Source organism: Lepisosteus oculatus, chromosome 28 (assembly GCF_040954835.1).
Source record: "Lepisosteus oculatus isolate fLepOcu1 chromosome 28, fLepOcu1.hap2, whole genome shotgun sequence".
Lineage (NCBI taxonomy): Eukaryota > Metazoa > Chordata > Actinopteri > Semionotiformes > Lepisosteidae > Lepisosteus > Lepisosteus oculatus.
Genome location: NC_090723.1, coordinates 7,784,540 through 7,801,940, shown reverse-complemented (window position 1 = coordinate 7,801,940; position 17,401 = coordinate 7,784,540). Strand labels below are relative to the sequence as shown.

Genomic DNA, 17,401 nt, shown 5'->3' with positions numbered 1-17,401 from the left:
ACTGCATGTGAAAAGCTTGTTTTTGCTTTTAGTTTAATGGGATACAGTAGCTTCTGAATTACCCATTTATTTAGGGAACTAATTTATTTTCAATGCAGTGTCCTTAAATAATTATAATAGCTAATCCATTATTTTCAGCTCTAGCTAAGGCTCTTTATGGGCCTTAATATTAGTAATATTAATATTTCATATCAAAGCAACACTTTTATGTCTAGAAGCCTGTCCAGTATGATTCTTTTTTGAGGGAGGGGGGTCAGCTTTTAATTGTAAATTGTATGTTCCAACCAGATGGCATATGGCTTTTCTGTTTTCTGTTTGTATTTGGTTGTTGTGCTAAAGACATACTGATCCATGTTTTCTTTTGGTCCTCTTTAATTTTTTTATTTTGTATTTCTGTGGTTGGGAGACAAGCCTATCCCTGGCTGTGGTCATGTTGGCTGTCAGTGCACTCGCTGTATTTGGGCCAGTGATAATATTATAGTAAAGAGAGCTGCACCTGTCACTGCAGTAGCAGCATTCTCACCTGACCTGTCTCAGAACCCTCTGCGCTGCGGTTATTAATAGCTGATGGCTTCATTTCGAACTTCAGGGATGCTGTATTCACTTACACCTGCTTGGTAGAGCTGGGCTCTGATTGCTGGTTTCTGCAGCTAATCCATTCTGTATCAATCAAAGACACACACAATGTGCAGCCCTGGAAGAGATTTAATACTGAGTTACTGTAGGATAGGTTTTGGTTACTCAGCAACAGAATCTCTCAGCAATATGCATTTACAGTACAGTATATAATAGGATATTCTCATATTTCCGATACTGATTATTTATTGAGATATGCAATTTAATGCTTGAAAGAGTTGTCCGTCTGCTATTTCTGGTGGGAGGGCTGGATGTAGTGGTCATCTAATTGGAACTATTTAGATAGAGGTAATTCAGCAAATGCCAGACTGTTCTTTTGTCTTGGGCATCTTTTCCTTTATACTGTATTGCTTGAGTTAGGTTAATCTACAATCTTAAAATACCTTTAATTACAGAGATTCACACATACACTAATGCAGAACTGTGATATAACTGTGGGTTGGATCATATCCAAACTTTGAGCTCTGCTTGTCTTGCCCTCAGTCACAAGTTTCATTTTTGTCTTCAGAGGCCCAGTGAAGACCCAGTGCTTGTCATGGAACTTGACAGGTTATTGACAGGGTGCTGGGCAGAAATTTTGTTTATGCAAGTCTCAGTAATGTCCATCTAGTAGGAAAAGTTTCAATGGAAAGTTTAAAAGGAGATTTTCAAAAGCGTAGTTTAAAAAACAAGGTCCCGGGAATCTTCTGAGTCAATCATTACCAGTTTTGATAGCCTGGTTAATTTAGTTAGAAGACCAGCTACTGTGTGAGAGCACAAAACACTGAATCCATTAAACTCTCTGTGCGATTGTTCTGTGACCCCTCATGCGAAGTCTGGAGAGCAGATTTCAATGTGCCTCTCTGAGCTCAGATTTATTAAATGCTAATTTGTCCTTTGGTGGGTTGTGAGTACAGACTGTTCCAGATCGGTGGGCTTTTTTCTTTTAGAGTAGCCTCTGTTCTGCCATTTTTTTTTAAGTTCTTTCTCTACAAACGGGACAATGATTAATTAAAATGTGTTGCTTTGTGCTGTTTCATAAACCCCATCCAACCGACAACAATCTGCAGGCTGAAACTGATGGCCATTGTGTCTTCTGACCTGGAGTTCTGTGTTATATTACAGGAGGCATTTGTTGGAAGGAGTCAGCCAAGATGACTTGATTTTGGGGAGGACCAAAAACCAAATATCCCATTTTTTGTTGTGCTCTAAGTTAGTTACGGATACCAATGAGATACAATTGATGTTGAAATGCTTTGAAAACCGAGAACAGGTAGCGGATTTTATCTAAATGGGTTGCGGTAGTGTGCAACAAGCTACCTGCTGACTTTGTTGAAGCTGACATCCTGCCATCTCTCAAGTAATGGCGGGGTGAGATCCTTGGAAAAAAAATAGCTACTTATTTCCAAAAGCGAGAGAGAGATTGAGTGGCCTCCTTTCATGTGTACTCCTTCTTCGAGCCCAGAGCAGAGACGTAAACACAATCCTCATCTCTCAGTGTGGTAACTTCTAATAACAATGGAATCACAACGACACAAATAAGCATGAGTTGTGTTTTTATACCTGCTGCATCTCTAATCACAGATTTAGGCCTACCCTCAAAAAAGCTATAAGCAACCCCAGGTGACTGCACAGTACACATTTAACAGAGCAATACGTGTTGTCTAAAAGTTCTCGCAGTCCCAGTTCTTCACAGACTTTCTGACCAGTTTATTGGCATACAGTAGAATATGTATTTCAGCAGTGTCGTGTTAAAAAGTGAACAGTACTGTATGTCCACCTATACAGTTTTTTTGGACTTCTAGGCAAAATATATTTCTTATCTTATCACTGTGAGGATAGTATATGTCTTCCAAAGTTTTCTGGGCTAATATAAAATGGAGTCTATTCAGGATACGAACTGACATTTTCAGAAAAGGTGCAACTGTGCAACTGGTCTCTGCCTTAATTTGAAATTCAGTTTCTATACATTATATATTTACATTATAGAATTTACATTCTCCAAGGGAATCTTCTGGGTGACTCCAAGAGTTACCAATCTGATCAGTCTGAAACCTGAAGTTGATAATTTGACATTTTGTCATGTGAGGCATATGTCTTAAGGGCACACCAACCAGAACCCACCACTAACCTTTAAGAAAACAGAAGCCCACTCCCGCAGGGCTGCTTACTTTCTAGACTGTGTCCAATTTCTTAAAATAAGATTGAAGAATTATAGAAAAAATAAAGAAAAGTCAGACCTGAGAAAGAGGACCTAAATCAGCTAGCAGAACAAAAGTGGGGTATGTGATCTCCTACTGATTTGCTTACTTTTGTTCTGTTTCACAGTGTTGATATTTTTTCAACAATAATAGAAAAGGTATTTCTATCCTGACTGTTACTGCAGTAGTATCCAGTGTATTAAAGCATGCTACCCTCAGAGCCAAAAACCTAAAATTGAGTAAATTAGCTTCCTGATGGTAACTCCTAGCTCACATTCCATGCCTAGCTACTGTAAAACAACTCCTATATTTCCTATATACATCCATATTCCTTGGCACATCCTGTGCAGGATCATGTGGATCATCCTTACTGGGATCCCAAGCCTATGGGCTAAGTGAAGTCTTCTTTCCGAGCATTATTCCCTACCTTCCTTGCGAATTGTGGCCTTTGTGACCTCCAGGCTACAGCAGGGATGTTTTTATTCTTACAGGGACTGGTACTGCTCATTTCCTCCAGCCCCACAGCTCTTTTTTCCACTGTCGGATTCCACGGCGGTCACAGATCTCCGCAGCAAAAGCAGGGCTGAAAAGGCGACTATTGTCCAGCATAAAGCATGACTTCATCAGCTTGCCCCCCTAACAAACCGAACAAAGATATTGGGTGTTTTCACGAGCGCTGAAAACATTGCTGGTATCAACAGTGGTTTGAGCTATAGGCAAACGGGGGTACAGAAACTGGTCATGCATGAGGCTGTTACATGTGTCTATCTTCTAATTCCAAGCCAAATTCAGCATTTTATTGCAGTGTGTTCATTAATTAATCAAGAGTATGCTTGTGCAGTCCTGCTTCATCTGCCATTTTCATCTTTGTTTATAAGATTGTGGAGACATTCTGTACTAATTGTCTCAGTTCTCCAGGCCCATTATCCTCAGACAGAAATGAAGTTGTTGTTTTTTTTACAGTATCCATGCCACGCTATGTTTTCAGATACTTTGCGATCTGCTCCTAAAAACGTAGTCCTACAGTATACGTGATTGACCTGCTCTTTCTTGGCTCCTCTCATCGAAGCTGCACACATAATGCCATTTTAGTTTGAAGAAGAAAAAAATTGCAGCTAGCTAAAGTGCTTCAGTATCACTGCTGTTAATGGGTTCTAATGAACCTGATTCAGACGGACTGCAATGAGGATGTGTTTTGAAATACACAGGAGGAAATCTGCGAGCCAATCTAATTAATGACCCCATAATGACCCTCAACCCTGTTGCTTTTCCAGGTTCCTACCTCTAAAGTAGGAACCTTCAGTAAGTGCTCTCCAAATTTTGTACGGACTGGCCTGCGTCTCATTTCCCTTCCCATTTCAGTAGCAATCTAATAAAATAAATGCCACAATTTTCCGGAGGAGTGATGCACAATTCTGCAGATGAAAGCTTTTGCTTGCTTTGTTTTCCGGCCTACTATTTCGACAGCCGGAAGCACATTTTGCTTTTGTTTGATTTCTGTCCCTTCTGTAAATTTTTCCCAAAAGACACACTTTTTTTTTCCTTCCCGTTTCTTGATTTGCTACAGGCATCACTGTCCCCGAACAGACACAGGCGAGCCCGTTTCACAATTGAATCAGAGGTGACTTCACCATGAGGGATGGATCTCCCTTTTAACACCCTAAATAGGGCCCAGCAGCTTTCTGATTGCCAACAGGACAGGCGTTTCCAGCCCTGTCTTTCTCCTCTCCTTTAAAAGCTCAGACACAGGTAGATTCCAAGCATTCAAAATGATACATGAGCTGATGCACCTGGGCAAAAGTAATTCTATTGGCTTTGTAATTTTATCTAGGTGTCGCATATATACTGTTTTAGGTATATAGATAACACTGTAAAAGGTTCTGTATTTATTTGTGAAAAGAAAAGAAATTCAGACACAGGTAGCTACTTAGACCTAAACTCCAGAACTCCAGAGGCACTTATTAAATATCGTTCACAACTTTAAAAGACCCCCTTTAGTAAGTATCTTCTAAGTCTGTACCTTCCCCTTTGGCTAGGAGAATATCTTTAAAAAAATAACCTTCTGGATATAAGCAGCAGCCTTTTTATAGACCACTAGAATGGCACGGTGTAGCCTAATAGTTGTGGGAAAATAACTGTGAGCTGGCCATTTCTGGCAGAAAAAATGAAAGCTTAACTCGAAGCGACATGTTGGCCGGGAGGGGCAGGCGGAAGCGAGCGGGTTTTTCCCGAGTAAAATAGAAAGTGGGAGAGAGGGAGCCGGTAAGCCGAGTTGGAATGCGAGGCTGTTTATCGGTGCGATGTGAGAGCTGGAGGTTTCAGAGCGGCAGGAATGAGCGCAGTCATCGGCCTGCTGAAACCCGACGCTGCTGGTGATTGCCCGCAGCAGCTGGGCGGCCATCGTATCTGACCCAGCGCTGGCTTTTCCCAGCCCTGCGCTCTCCCCGAGCACATCTTCCAAATCATCCAAGCCCACTCTGTCGTTTATTTGCGCCCTCTCGCCTATCAGCTCCTCTGTACCTATTTATTACTATAGACCTGTGGATTTACGAGCCCGCGTCTGTGTCTCTCTCTAACGCTTTATTTTATTTTATATATAAAGTCCACGGTAACACCTTGCTTACTTAGGTATAGTCACCGATGCAAAACGGGCTTCAGTACCTCAATATTTCTGTAACTTCCGTGCAAACTAAGATTACTTTGCATCAGCACATTACTGAAGAAAGTAAGCAGATGAGACCACTCGCCCATTTAAACTTATTGGACTTTTAGCAGTTAATTGATCTGAGGATCATGACTAACCAGTTCTTTAAAGAAGCCTGGATATCCTTCTTGAAGTCCTCTCTGTTCAATATCAGTTCTTTTAACCTGTTAGTGCAGGACACTTCCTTTCAGTCTGAGAATGCAGTTGGTTGCTCTTCTCTGGACAGATCCCAGAGCAGAAGTATCTTTCTCTACGTTTGAGCAAAATTATACACAAATTCTACAGGAAGTCTTTTTGTTATGTAGAGTTATTAATTGCATATGTATACTTTATGTTCTTTTTCTGTCTGGTATCATCTGTAAGCTTGACTAGGTGCTAGCTGTACCAGTGTCTAAATCATTGATACTGTACAAATCATGATGAACAGGGATCCTAAAACAGATACTTGTGGTACTCCACATACAGCAAATTAATTATCAGCTTAGAGACATATCTGCTGTATTAAAAAGGGAAAATCCAAGGTATGGTAATTCCTACCTAAAGCGATGTATTTCTTTTCAATTAACTTTGTTGATGGACTGTTTGGGTGGGTTTCCGCTAAGAGGTGAGGTTTCCGGGTAGGTGAATTGGCTCCTGGGAAAATTGGCCTAAAGGGTGAGTGTGTGTGTATCTGTGTGTGTGCCCCACAAAGTACTGGGGTCCTATCTAGGGTGTCACAGTCTGCCTTGCCTGTGACACTGAATTGGAAGAAATGATTAGAAAATGGATGGCTTATTAGTAAATACATCCATCATTATGATGGATAATTGACTGGCCAGACTGACCTCTTAGTGAGCCCAATAGGATGTAGAGTGACATTGACCTAGTCCAGAGATGTTCTCAGAATCTATTGTTGTTTTTATCTGCCCTGTACACACTACAGCAATTAAGAAAGAGCCTACTTATTTTTAGGGAGGCATATGGCGGGCTTCCAGACAACTACTGAAAAAGAAAAGAACACTGCTTCTTTGTCTGTGTTCTTTCTGTGGAATTAAAATCAGATTATGCCATAAAAAGGACCAGACTCTTTAGGCTGATGAGTGGGGCCTTTTCTCACAGTTTCTGGCGGCCATGTGCTCTTAAATTGAACAACCTGTTTGAATAACACGTTTGGCATTCATGATGTCTTTGGCTTGACTTGGATAAAAGTATTGCTGAACTGTGAAGACATCCCACAGTTTATACAGTAAAAAAGAAACACTTGCTTTTTGTCTTAAGAAACCAGGCATGTTAAGTGTTAAAATCTGCCTTTGTCTGGGTGTTCAGAACAGCAGAAAAGGCTCCTCTCCCAGTCAATTCAGTTTAGAGGTGAAGAGGAACTCAAAGATTAATACCTCAACAAAATTAACCTCTAGAAAACATAGGCACATGCCATGCTGTGGACAATTCGAATGAGGCGAACAATCAACTGTCACAAAGAAAACAAAGAGGAAGAACTAAAAGTGAACTTTCTGGGAAAAGTTCGGAATGTGCTGCACTGGGGGGAAAAAACATTGGAATATTGATTTGAGCTTCATTTCTTTCAAATGCAGCCAGAGGGTGGAACTTAAAATTTCATAATCATTGCCAATGAACAAAAGGACCCTTTAAATTCATTTTTGAGGGACAGAAAGGGAGCATTTTTTTAAATAGAGACTGCGGGAAGGAACATTCACTGATAACTGAAGTCATGGATCCGGACAAGATGTCCAGCAAATTGTTACTAGAAGTTTGGGAAAAGAATAAAACCACTTCTGTCTGGAAATGGAAACAATTACGATTCCCTCGCAGGCTCCTGTAAGTGACAAGATTTGCTAACAATCTTTTATTTGAGGTAGTTCAAACAGCACAACCGGCTTTGCTTTTCCAAAAATGACCCTTCATTGGAAGGTTCATTTGTTTGCCCTTATCAATTTTCCTTCATCTATATATTTTAATATTTTAGGTCATATTATAGTTTGAGCTGAAATTTGATGAAAGAGTCAAAGTGCAGGACTGGATTGGGACTGAGAATACAGATAAGCAACACTCATGTGTAGCTGTTGAAAAAAGTTTTGCATTTCAGCTGCATGATAACAGAGTAAAAACAATTTGCTCTTTCTTTTTTTTTTAAAAAGCACTCACAGTCATGAACTTAAATCTGAAACCTTTTCGCCTCTTCCAGAAATAAGTGCATTCCGAACAAAAAACCAGATGGACAGGAACTGTTTGCCTGTCTGAAAAAGGACTGCGAAGGAGAAACAGGCACTCTGGTTGTTGCAGGTTACAGTGTGCAGTACAATGTACCTGTATCTGTCACTGACATAGGAGCTTTAGAACTGAAATTCATTTTGTTACTTTCATTATTATTATTATTTTGTTTAGACACCCTTAGCCATATTTGACATTACATACAGATGCAAAAGGAAATAATAGATATGATCACAAGTAGGATCAGGTATAATAAAACTTCGGTTAAGCCAAGGACAGGAATTCCAGTATTGGACGTACAATGCAAGTGTCACCCATAAGCAAAATTCAAAATGAATCTTTTCTACCTTGTCAATATGTTATTAATAAGCTTTCATGAAGGTGAGTCATTTTAAGGATTTGCTGAGTTGTTAAAAAATAGCACAAACCGGTAAACGAGGGCAATTATGGAAACATAATACAAGCTCTGGTGTAGCTGGGTCTAAGAGGGGGTAATAAGAAGAGATCAGCATTTGGAAGGTGCCGAGAGAATAAGATGGCAGTAAATCAGATCCATTCAGGCAGGCAAGGAGAGTGCACAGGAGAGGGGTTGCATGCGAGAAGCAAGGAAGAGAAAATGGTATTGAAATTGAGCTGGAAAGGGTCTGGTCTTTAAAGACGCTCTGCTCAGGCTGCGAGGGAGATATCTGTTTGCAATTTAACAACGGGAAAAAGGGATAACCATATTATCCGTTTAGAACTTCTTCACCACGTCAACACCCTGGAAGAAAATGCTCTTTCGCAGTCAAAAATAAAACGGCCAGCTTTCTTTCTTAGGTTGAATCATTTGAGGAATTTAAAAATTCTGTGCATAAAAAAAACTCATCTGTTTTAAAATAGCAGTTTTACAGTTGGCGTTCCTGCACCTTTGGTTTGATATAATAACTTGCTTTGCATGTATCTTCTAATTACTTTCAGCTGATAGATAGGGCAGGTGTGTTGCCTTCACACACACTTGACAGGGGCAGTAATGTCATTGTTGTCTTCTCTCTCAGTTATACATTCAGTCACTCCCAGGCTACCTGTATTTACAGTATGTACTGCACTACTCCTGTTGATTTCTGGTCGCATGCTGTCTTAACTTTGTGATGTTATCTTTTGCCTCCCCCTGGATTTGCATTGTAATGACCTCATTGCGAAACAACTGTTCTGCCCTGTCCCTGCGTGGTATTACTGTACCTTCATGCTGCTCTTTATTGGATATTGATGGAATTATTCATATTGTCTTTTTTGTTGTTGTTATGGTTTCTGTTTTGGTTTTTCGACTTATTGTATATTGTAAACAACTGCAATTCTCCCTGGACAACAGTGTCCGCTAAGCAAAGAGTAATATTTAAAAACAAATAAAATAGACCTATCCTGAGAATCTAGTCCCCAGACCTTCACTACAGCCCTAAAACCCTCAGTTCCTTCTCATTTAACATCTAAATTGTGTGTGTGTGGGTGTTTGCCCCACTGTGAAGGACTGGCACCCTTTCCAGGGTGCAGTTAACCTTGTGTGCTCTACCTGCTGGGTTAGGCTTCCATTTAGGATAAATGAAATAAGGATATATTAAGGGCTTAAGATGGATAGATGAAGGAAATCATAATAAGTAATTGTTAGACATAATGTGCTATACAAAATGGTGAAAAATGGCACATCACTGCCACCATATACTTTTCTCAATGTAGATTCCTGCTTGTAGGGATAAAATGTAGTCTCTCTGTTGCTGGAATTGAGGTGAAATGTTTTGGGTTTGCCTCCGGGGAACATCTATGCTGTGGACTCCCTACAGCGTTGAACATAGTCAGTGCCCTTATTATGTAAATCAAATTGCCAGTGAATGTATCCAGCTATTCGGATGGACTGGTTCTTTGCAATGGGATGCAATAAGAGGCTTGGAATCTGACCTTCCTGAGTGTTTTGATGCTCCAAGGTTTGGGCTTTGTTTTGTCTAAGTCCCCCCATGATTAGAAGAGGGTAGACTTTGGTTTAGGGGTTGCAAACGCAAATGAGAAACAGTTTTTAACACTACATTATGTGTTTGTAAACCTGTGCTTTATGAGCACAATTTAAGTGTGTTAATAATTGCAAGTAGAGGTCAGCTGGCATGTTTATTGATGCTGTACTGATACTGTTAGTGAATATCTATTTCTCCATCCATTTTCTAGCCAGTTTGTCCCATAGACGATTGTGGGGGGGCTGGGACCTAACCCAATAAGCAAGGCAGGATACACCTTGAGTGGGACACCAGTCTATTGCCGGGCACACTCTGACACAAACACACCAGACCAATTAACCCACCAGCTTCTCTTTGGACTGTGGTGGAAAGCAGAGCACCCAGAGGAAACCCACACAAACACGGGGACAGCATACAAACCACTGAAGAGCCATGAACAATTTCGATGGGAAACCCGCAAGCCCTTATCTGAAGTGTGATTTATAGCTCGGCTATACACTGGGTGTCCTCCTTATAGAGACAAGAACTCAGAACGAACGGGGCGTCTGACAGGTGGAACTCATACACACCTTTGTCTTGCAGCCCTTTGCTGAGAGAGCTGCAAGAGGAACTGCCCGCGGTGCAGAATGCGAAGATGGCGAACCTGCTCCCTCCGACAGGCCCCGAAGTCTTCCGTCGCTTCACGCCGGAGTCTCTGGCGGAGATCGAGAGGCGCGTCGAGCAGGAGGCGGCTGAGAAGCAGAAGAAGCAGCACGTAGAGGTGGCCGAGGAAGACCTCCCCAAGCCTGCCAGTGACCTGGAGGCTGGCAAACCCCTGCCCTTCATATACGGTGACCCACCTCCGGAGATTCTCAACGACCCTATAGAGGACCTGGACCCCTACTACAGAGCAAAGAAAGTCAGTCAGTGTTTTACTACATGAGCCTGTAGAATCAGCATTTTACTAGTACTTGAGCCTCTAGAGTCAGTGTTTCGCTAGGTCAGGAGCCTCTAGAGTCAGTGTTTCACTAGTACAAGGGCCCTATAGAGTCAGTGTTTCACTAGTACAAGGGCCCTATAGAGTCAGTGTTTCACTAGTACAAGGGCACTCTAGAGTCAGTGTTTCACTAGGTCAGGAGCCTCTAGAGTCAGTGTCTCACTAGTACAAGGGCCCTCTAGAGTCAGTGTTTCACTAGGTCAGGAGCCTCTAGAGTCAGTGTTTTACTAGTACAGGAGACTAGAGTCAGTGTTTTACTAGTACAGGAGACTAGAGTCAGTGTTTTACTAGTGCAGGAGACTCTAGAGTCAGTGTTTTACTAGTGCAGGAGACTCTTAAGAGACATTTAAATGCTTGTTTTAATTACGGAGATGGACGTATTTTTAATTATGTATATTATATAATATTTTAGTTTAATAGAAATTGGTCAAGGTTGAGTTTAAAAAACACTATAATAAAAATTAGTTCACAGCAAAAAAAAAGGATTATGAAAATACTGTGAAAAAGCACTAGAATCTTAGTTTCAGCATTTTGTTTTTTTGCTTGCGAAGCTGTTGAGATGTTTCCAGTTGAGATTTCTTGTGTGAAAGTTGTGACAGCCTGGAGCAAGCCACCCCAGCACTGTGGCTTAGGTCAATACCCTGGCTTCTTTACAGAACCAGCTGGATGAGATCCTTAAATCAAGCTACTAGTGGTTGCTACTAGCAACCAAACAACCAAGATGGGCCTAATGGCCTTCTCTTCTTTGTAAAAAATCTTATATGCTTTTCTTAATTACCTCAGAAAAGTGACTGCAGCAGAGTGTTTAATAATGTTCTCTTTTTGTTTTCCAGACATTTATAGTCATTAGCAGAGGGAAAACAATCTACAGGTTTAATGCAGAGCCTGCCTGCTACATTCTGAGCCCATTTAGTCTTATTAGGAGAGGAGCGATTAAAATTCTAATACATTCATATCCTTTTGCAAAAATCCTTTTTTTGGCTTTCCTGAGACAATAAAACAGCTATCTCTGAATGCATGGATGTATGAAAAGACTGGATTGTATTTAGTGGGGCTACAGTCTATTTTCTTTAATCTTCTGTGAGCCTCTCAGGAAAATATTGTTTCTTCAGTCCTTTAGTACGTTATTTTTCAATGACGTTTTTCCTGACGATGGAGCAGTATAGCTTTGGGTGAGGTAGCTCAGTTCAGATATTCGTTTATTTATTTTTTTGTAGCACAGAAATTATTTTGGAACTAGTTTCTCTTTCTGTCCTAATGTCTTCAACTTGGCAGCCTATCATTGATAATACATGAAAATAAAATCAAAGTAAGAGAGAAATATATCTTGCTGATACGTCCATGAGCTAGGCCATGTTCCCTGGGCTGTTTTTGCTCCTTAATTCTGAATTAAATTATTTAGCATGTTCATCATGATAACCATTCTAGCAAATTGTGTGTTCATGACAATGAACAACCCTCCATCCTGGAGTAAAAACGTAGAGTAAGTATGCATTTATTTCATTATAATATAAATATAAATATATTGAACCATTCGTTAACACCACTATTTGTGTGAATGCTGTAGTTTAACAAAGTCTGTTGCTCATTCAGCACTTAACTACAGGTTGCAAAACCAGTTATTCAAAATTATTTTATGCCATTTTGCTGGGTGATGAAAGATGGGGTTTTAGAAAAGAAGTGCACCTGGACATTTCTGATCCTTCTCAATCAATCAAGATATTTGTGGGATAAATTCCTACTTCTGAAAGTGTCCTTTAAACTAAAATATTTCATGATAACCTTATTAGGAACTGTATGTTTTAGGTTTTATTTAGATTTAGGTCTATTAGATTACATTTAGACTGGGTCTTTTGCAGCCACTGAAGCCTTGTTATAAAGGTGTTCATCTTAAGTATTGAGAATATTCCCCCTTTATTATATTTGTACAGTCTATGTCCATCTTTTAAACTCTGGCCCTCCACTCCCACTGTGTTTCAGATATGCTTTTACAGGTATTTATACCTTTGAAGCGCTGGTCAAGGTTTTAGCAAGAGGCTTCTGCATTGGAGATTTTACATTCCTTCGAGATCCCTGGAACTGGCTGGACTTCAGTGTTATTACCATGGCGTAAGTATGTGTTCGGCTCTGCTGATTTATGAGAAATAACTGCCAGAAAGGAAATTGTGAGGCGTTGTTTCTGTGTGCCTCCTACCTGGGCGTGGGAGAGAGATATTACAGAGATGGACACACAGACCCACGTTTCTCTAGGACCTGGGGGGTCATTTGAACAGGCTGGGGGGTTAAAGAGGTGAGCAATGGGTTAAGGATCACAGCATCAGCAGCACATTAGAATTAATCTCCCCGATCTAGTCCTGTGTGTTCAACTCCAGTGTTCTTTAACCTTTCCGAACAACACTGCGTGTTTGAATGAAAACGTTTGTCAACTATGGAATCAGGGTCAGGTACCAGACCTATATTTAGCCTGTCCCACCACAGTATGAAACCGCTATGCCATTTCTCACCATTTCAGTGAGAGCTGCTCTCTCTCCATCATGCCTTGATTTATTAACGATCCTCAAGTCTTGGAAGGAGTGTTTTGTGATTGTCATTGCCATTCCTGGCACTGGAGACAGATCCTCTTTGCTTCCTAGTGTTATCTGAGAAGATAAATCCTCTCTGCTTTTTGCTCTTATTAATCAATAATGTGTGATGCTTTAGCTCTGTGCATTCGAAGAACTTAAATAGCTTCCCTGTTGCCTGCACAGTGCAACTATTTGTCTAAGGGTCTAATAATTAATGAGCAGTAAGGAATGTTACATTTAGAGGGTCTGTCTGAAGATTTCTGTTTGAAATGCACCTTTATGTCCTGCTCCTGTTTCCACCTCTCAAGCATGAATGACTGTTACAGCTACTGTATTATATAGCTTCACAGAGAGTAAAAATATTGCTGGTAAGTTTGAGTTCATGCACAAAGCACGGCCCCTGTAATAAGCAATTTGATTTACAGAACTGTTGCGTGCATCCACTAGGTGGCTGAGTGGTCCATCCCTTCTCTCATCAGCTGTCAGAGAGATAATGCTACCATTTGGCATCACAAGTGGACAGTTGCCTTGATCTAAATTTAACCTCTGTTAAACCATATCATTTACCATAGCAACAGATCAGCGTTGCCTTTTGTAAAATGCACTGCGTGCAAAAATACGGCCAACAGAATTACAGACATCACCAATAACAGTTGATAACACAGTATATGCTTTTTCAGTGGTATCAATGTGTTTATTTATGTTTATGTGCAGGTACGCCACTGAATTTATCGATTTGGGCAACGTCTCTGCTCTCAGGACCTTCCGTGTACTCCGAGCTCTTAAAACAATCACTGTAATTCCTGGTACGTGCTGCTGAAGAAGATCCAGACTTAATCTTTGACCAGCACACGGAGATCTGTTCTGAATGCTTGCGGTCGTGAGTGTGCCTCTGTATATTCGAGTGTGTGTGTGTGGTAGAGGCCAGCAAAAACCCTACTTTGGACAAAGTTTGGGTAGAGTTATGTCCACATCACACTTTCATATGTTCTGTGGCTAACACATCCAATACCCCAAACCATATTAATGTGAATAGTATTACTTTCACAGCTCAATTTGTGATTTACTCTTTTTTTGTGCCTCTGCATGTTCTGCAGGTTTATATTGTCTAGGTCCTGGGTATGGCAATTTGGGTATAGGGTATCCCTCCATTCTTTGCTGCACATGCATAGGTGGAACATGTCCTGATGTACCCAAAGTAAATATTTGTCTCACATGATTTAAAAGAAACATAAAACAAGGTTTTGTAGCAGATTTATTGTTTTTTTAGGGAGCCAAAGAGTGTGGTGCAATGATATGATACATTGATTGACTCCATACTTAGCAAAAAAACAGAAAAAACGCATTGAAAAAGATATTTAAAACAGTTTGTAGGAATTTAAGAGAGAATCTCTGATGACGCACACAAATGAGTGCAAATCCAACAAATGAAGTTACAGGAAAATGCAGGTTATTAATCATCCCTTCCATGACTCTAAACTACTCAATGCCTTCAATAATTAAAGAAAATAACAGTTTCCCACTTCTTGCAGTTCAGCTGACAATGCTTATGTTATCTGTCTTGTCAGGTTTGAAAACCATTGTTGGAGCTCTGATTCAGTCAGTGAAGAAGCTGTCAGACGTGATGATTCTGACAGTGTTCTGTCTAAGCGTATTTGCACTCATCGGGCTCCAGCTGTTCATGGGTAATCTCAGGCAGAAGTGTGTCAGATGGCCCCCACTCATGAATGACACATGGATTGTTGACGACAACCATCGGAACTCCACTTCTAATTACATGAATGATACCTCTGTGTTTGACTGGAATGAATATGTGAACAATAACGGTAAATCAGGAATTAGTGTGCAATGCTCTGATTCATATCTTAGAATGACAACGACTTAGTGTGCAATGCTTTGATTTATAACTTGGAATGACAAAGAATACCACAAAATCTAAATGAGCTAGACTTTCCTTGGTTACTGCAAAACAGTGGCTCCTAAAGCCTTTTGGGTGCCAGCAAACTTGCAGTGATATCAATCAACAACACACCACTCTGTGGTTAACACTCCAATCTGTGTTAACTCTCCTGTACAGCACTGTAGAGCTGGTTGCATGTGACTGGACAAGGTTCTGGTAGGTGGGCGTGTCAGAAGGGCGTGTGTAGAGGTCAGAGTTCACCTCTAGTTCTAAATTAGTTATTCCAGATTGGCGGGGCATAAAAATAGAAAATAATATACAGTTATACATAATATTTAATAATTAATAATAGTCTCAGGTTATGCTTTTCAGCTCTGTAAAATAAAAATATTGAAAAAGTGCTTTATTCTCTGAAAACTTCATCAAGCACTCCTACAAGAGCTAGTTAGTGAGCCTGTATAGTCATCTTATTTACTTTTATTTGTTATTACATTTGCTATTTGCTATTACAAGATATTACATATCTTGAATTACTGTAAGAGGTTAGTAGGGTTTTTTTTATAAGGATTATAGGGTACAACTTAACTATATGCGAATTTGCCTTTATGCACTCCTCAAAATCCCTAATTCCTAAAGTTGAGTTTTCACTGTAAAGTCCAAATTTAAAAAAAAATGTAGAACTTAATTTTGCCTACACTTGGAGCAAACGGTAATGCTGAGGAATAAATGGATTTTGATTTTTTTAATAACTTTTCGGTGCATTTGCTTCCCGCAGTGGTAGTGAAGAATAAGGCTCTAAAAGCTTCCTTGTCTTTTTTTATATTTCTAAGACAATTTCTACTTCCTGGAAGGCAGCTTGGATGCCCTCCTTTGTGGGAACAGCTCGGATGCTGGGTAGGTTCATTTTGTGTCACTAAGAGCACGTTGAATAACTTCTAGATGATGGGATGTTGTTGACAATTTTTCATGTTCTGTGTGTTCTGGGAGCTGAGTTTCTTCACTAAAGCAAAAAATTACAGTCATAAGTGGGCATCTTTTTTTAGACATATATGACTAATTAGTACATATCATAATATCATGCAGGACATGTGCATCATATCTCACACTTAGATCTACAGTACCCACTAATCCAGCAGGCTGAGCACTATGTGCTTGGCTGAGCAATTACGTTTACCTTACTATACCTATTCAAAAGCTGTGCTCTACTGGACCTTATATACGCAATATATCATGAGACATGGGACCTACTGGGTGTATTTAAGTAGATGGAAATCTTTGTGAGCAATGCCTGAGTGCATAGCTCATCCTGTGTATAATTAGCATAGTTTCTACAATATAATGCTGTTAAATGCCTCCGGATACTATATCAGGGCATGTGTCAAGCATAAGACTGAGGGTGGTGGGTGGAGGTTAGAGAATGAGGCTGTCCAGGTGGTTGCTGTTTGAACTCATATGTGGCCACTACCATGCTGACAGGAGGTGCCCAGAAGGATACACCTGCATGAAGGCTGGAAACAACCCGAATTATGGCTACACCAGCTACGACACCTTTGGCTGGGCTTTCCTGGCTCTGTTTCGCCTGATGACGCAGGACTTCTGGGAGAATCTCTTCCAGCTGGTACTTGTGCCCTCCTTACCGATTCTGACGTGCAGGTTTGGATGAATAAAATGAGGAATTATTCAACCGAAATGTATTTTTGAGCATTTCAAAGAGGATTTCTGTTCTGGTTAATTTAGCCGTGGCATGCAAGGCAGGCATTGAAACTCCTGGATGACCAGACCTGGGAATTTAATGATGGAAGCTACATTTGTACACAATTACCAGTCTATGGCTCCGTTTAAATCTTATTTCAGCTCAACCTTTTCCTAAGTCTTGAGCTGCTGATGATTTAAAGAAACCTAAGTAAACTGTGAAAATTGTGAACCTTGAAGATCAGAGTCTAGGATAACAAATGCTACCCCTGTCATTTCACAGTGCTGTCAAGCAAGTATTTAAGCTCTATGAAGCTGACGTAAACTCTACTGAAATGCTCAATCATATCTGTGCTGACCAGCACTGGTTATGGAAGACCTCCGCGAATGCTGGGTTTCAATCCAGCTCAGCACTGAACTGCCCGGGGTTGCTAAGTATGGGGTTACCCGAATCAGCTAAACAGCTTTCGTCAGTTCTGAAGCTGTTGGCGTTACAAAGAGACCTGCAGGACCAGGAGTGGACAACCCCTCTGCATTGCCCTACCAAACTGGGTGCCTTTTC

General features: G+C 40.5%; 1 protein-coding gene across 3 annotated transcripts in view; it reads left to right on the top strand.

Moving 5' to 3' along the window:
- Positions 1-17,401, top strand: part of scn4ab (sodium channel, voltage-gated, type IV, alpha, b) — a 46,215-nt gene that overhangs the window by 3,563 nt on the left and 25,251 nt on the right. For 2 of the 3 annotated variants that reach the window (XM_069185756.1, XM_069185757.1), the window contains exons 2-9: positions 10,290-10,605; positions 11,517-11,637; positions 12,079-12,166; positions 12,664-12,792; positions 13,962-14,053; positions 14,816-15,073; positions 15,978-16,041; positions 16,624-16,765. In XM_069185756.1, coding sequence (XP_069041857.1) covers positions 10,342-10,605; positions 11,517-11,637; positions 12,079-12,166; positions 12,664-12,792; positions 13,962-14,053; positions 14,816-15,073; positions 15,978-16,041; positions 16,624-16,765 — 1,158 coding nt within the window. In that variant the 5' untranslated portion in view covers positions 10,290-10,341. Of the gene's footprint in view, positions 1-7,111; positions 7,336-10,289; positions 10,606-11,516; positions 11,638-12,078; positions 12,167-12,663; positions 12,793-13,961; positions 14,054-14,815; positions 15,074-15,977; positions 16,042-16,623; positions 16,766-17,401 lie in introns of those variants that run through there. The other variant, XM_069185755.1, reaches the window with a different exon arrangement.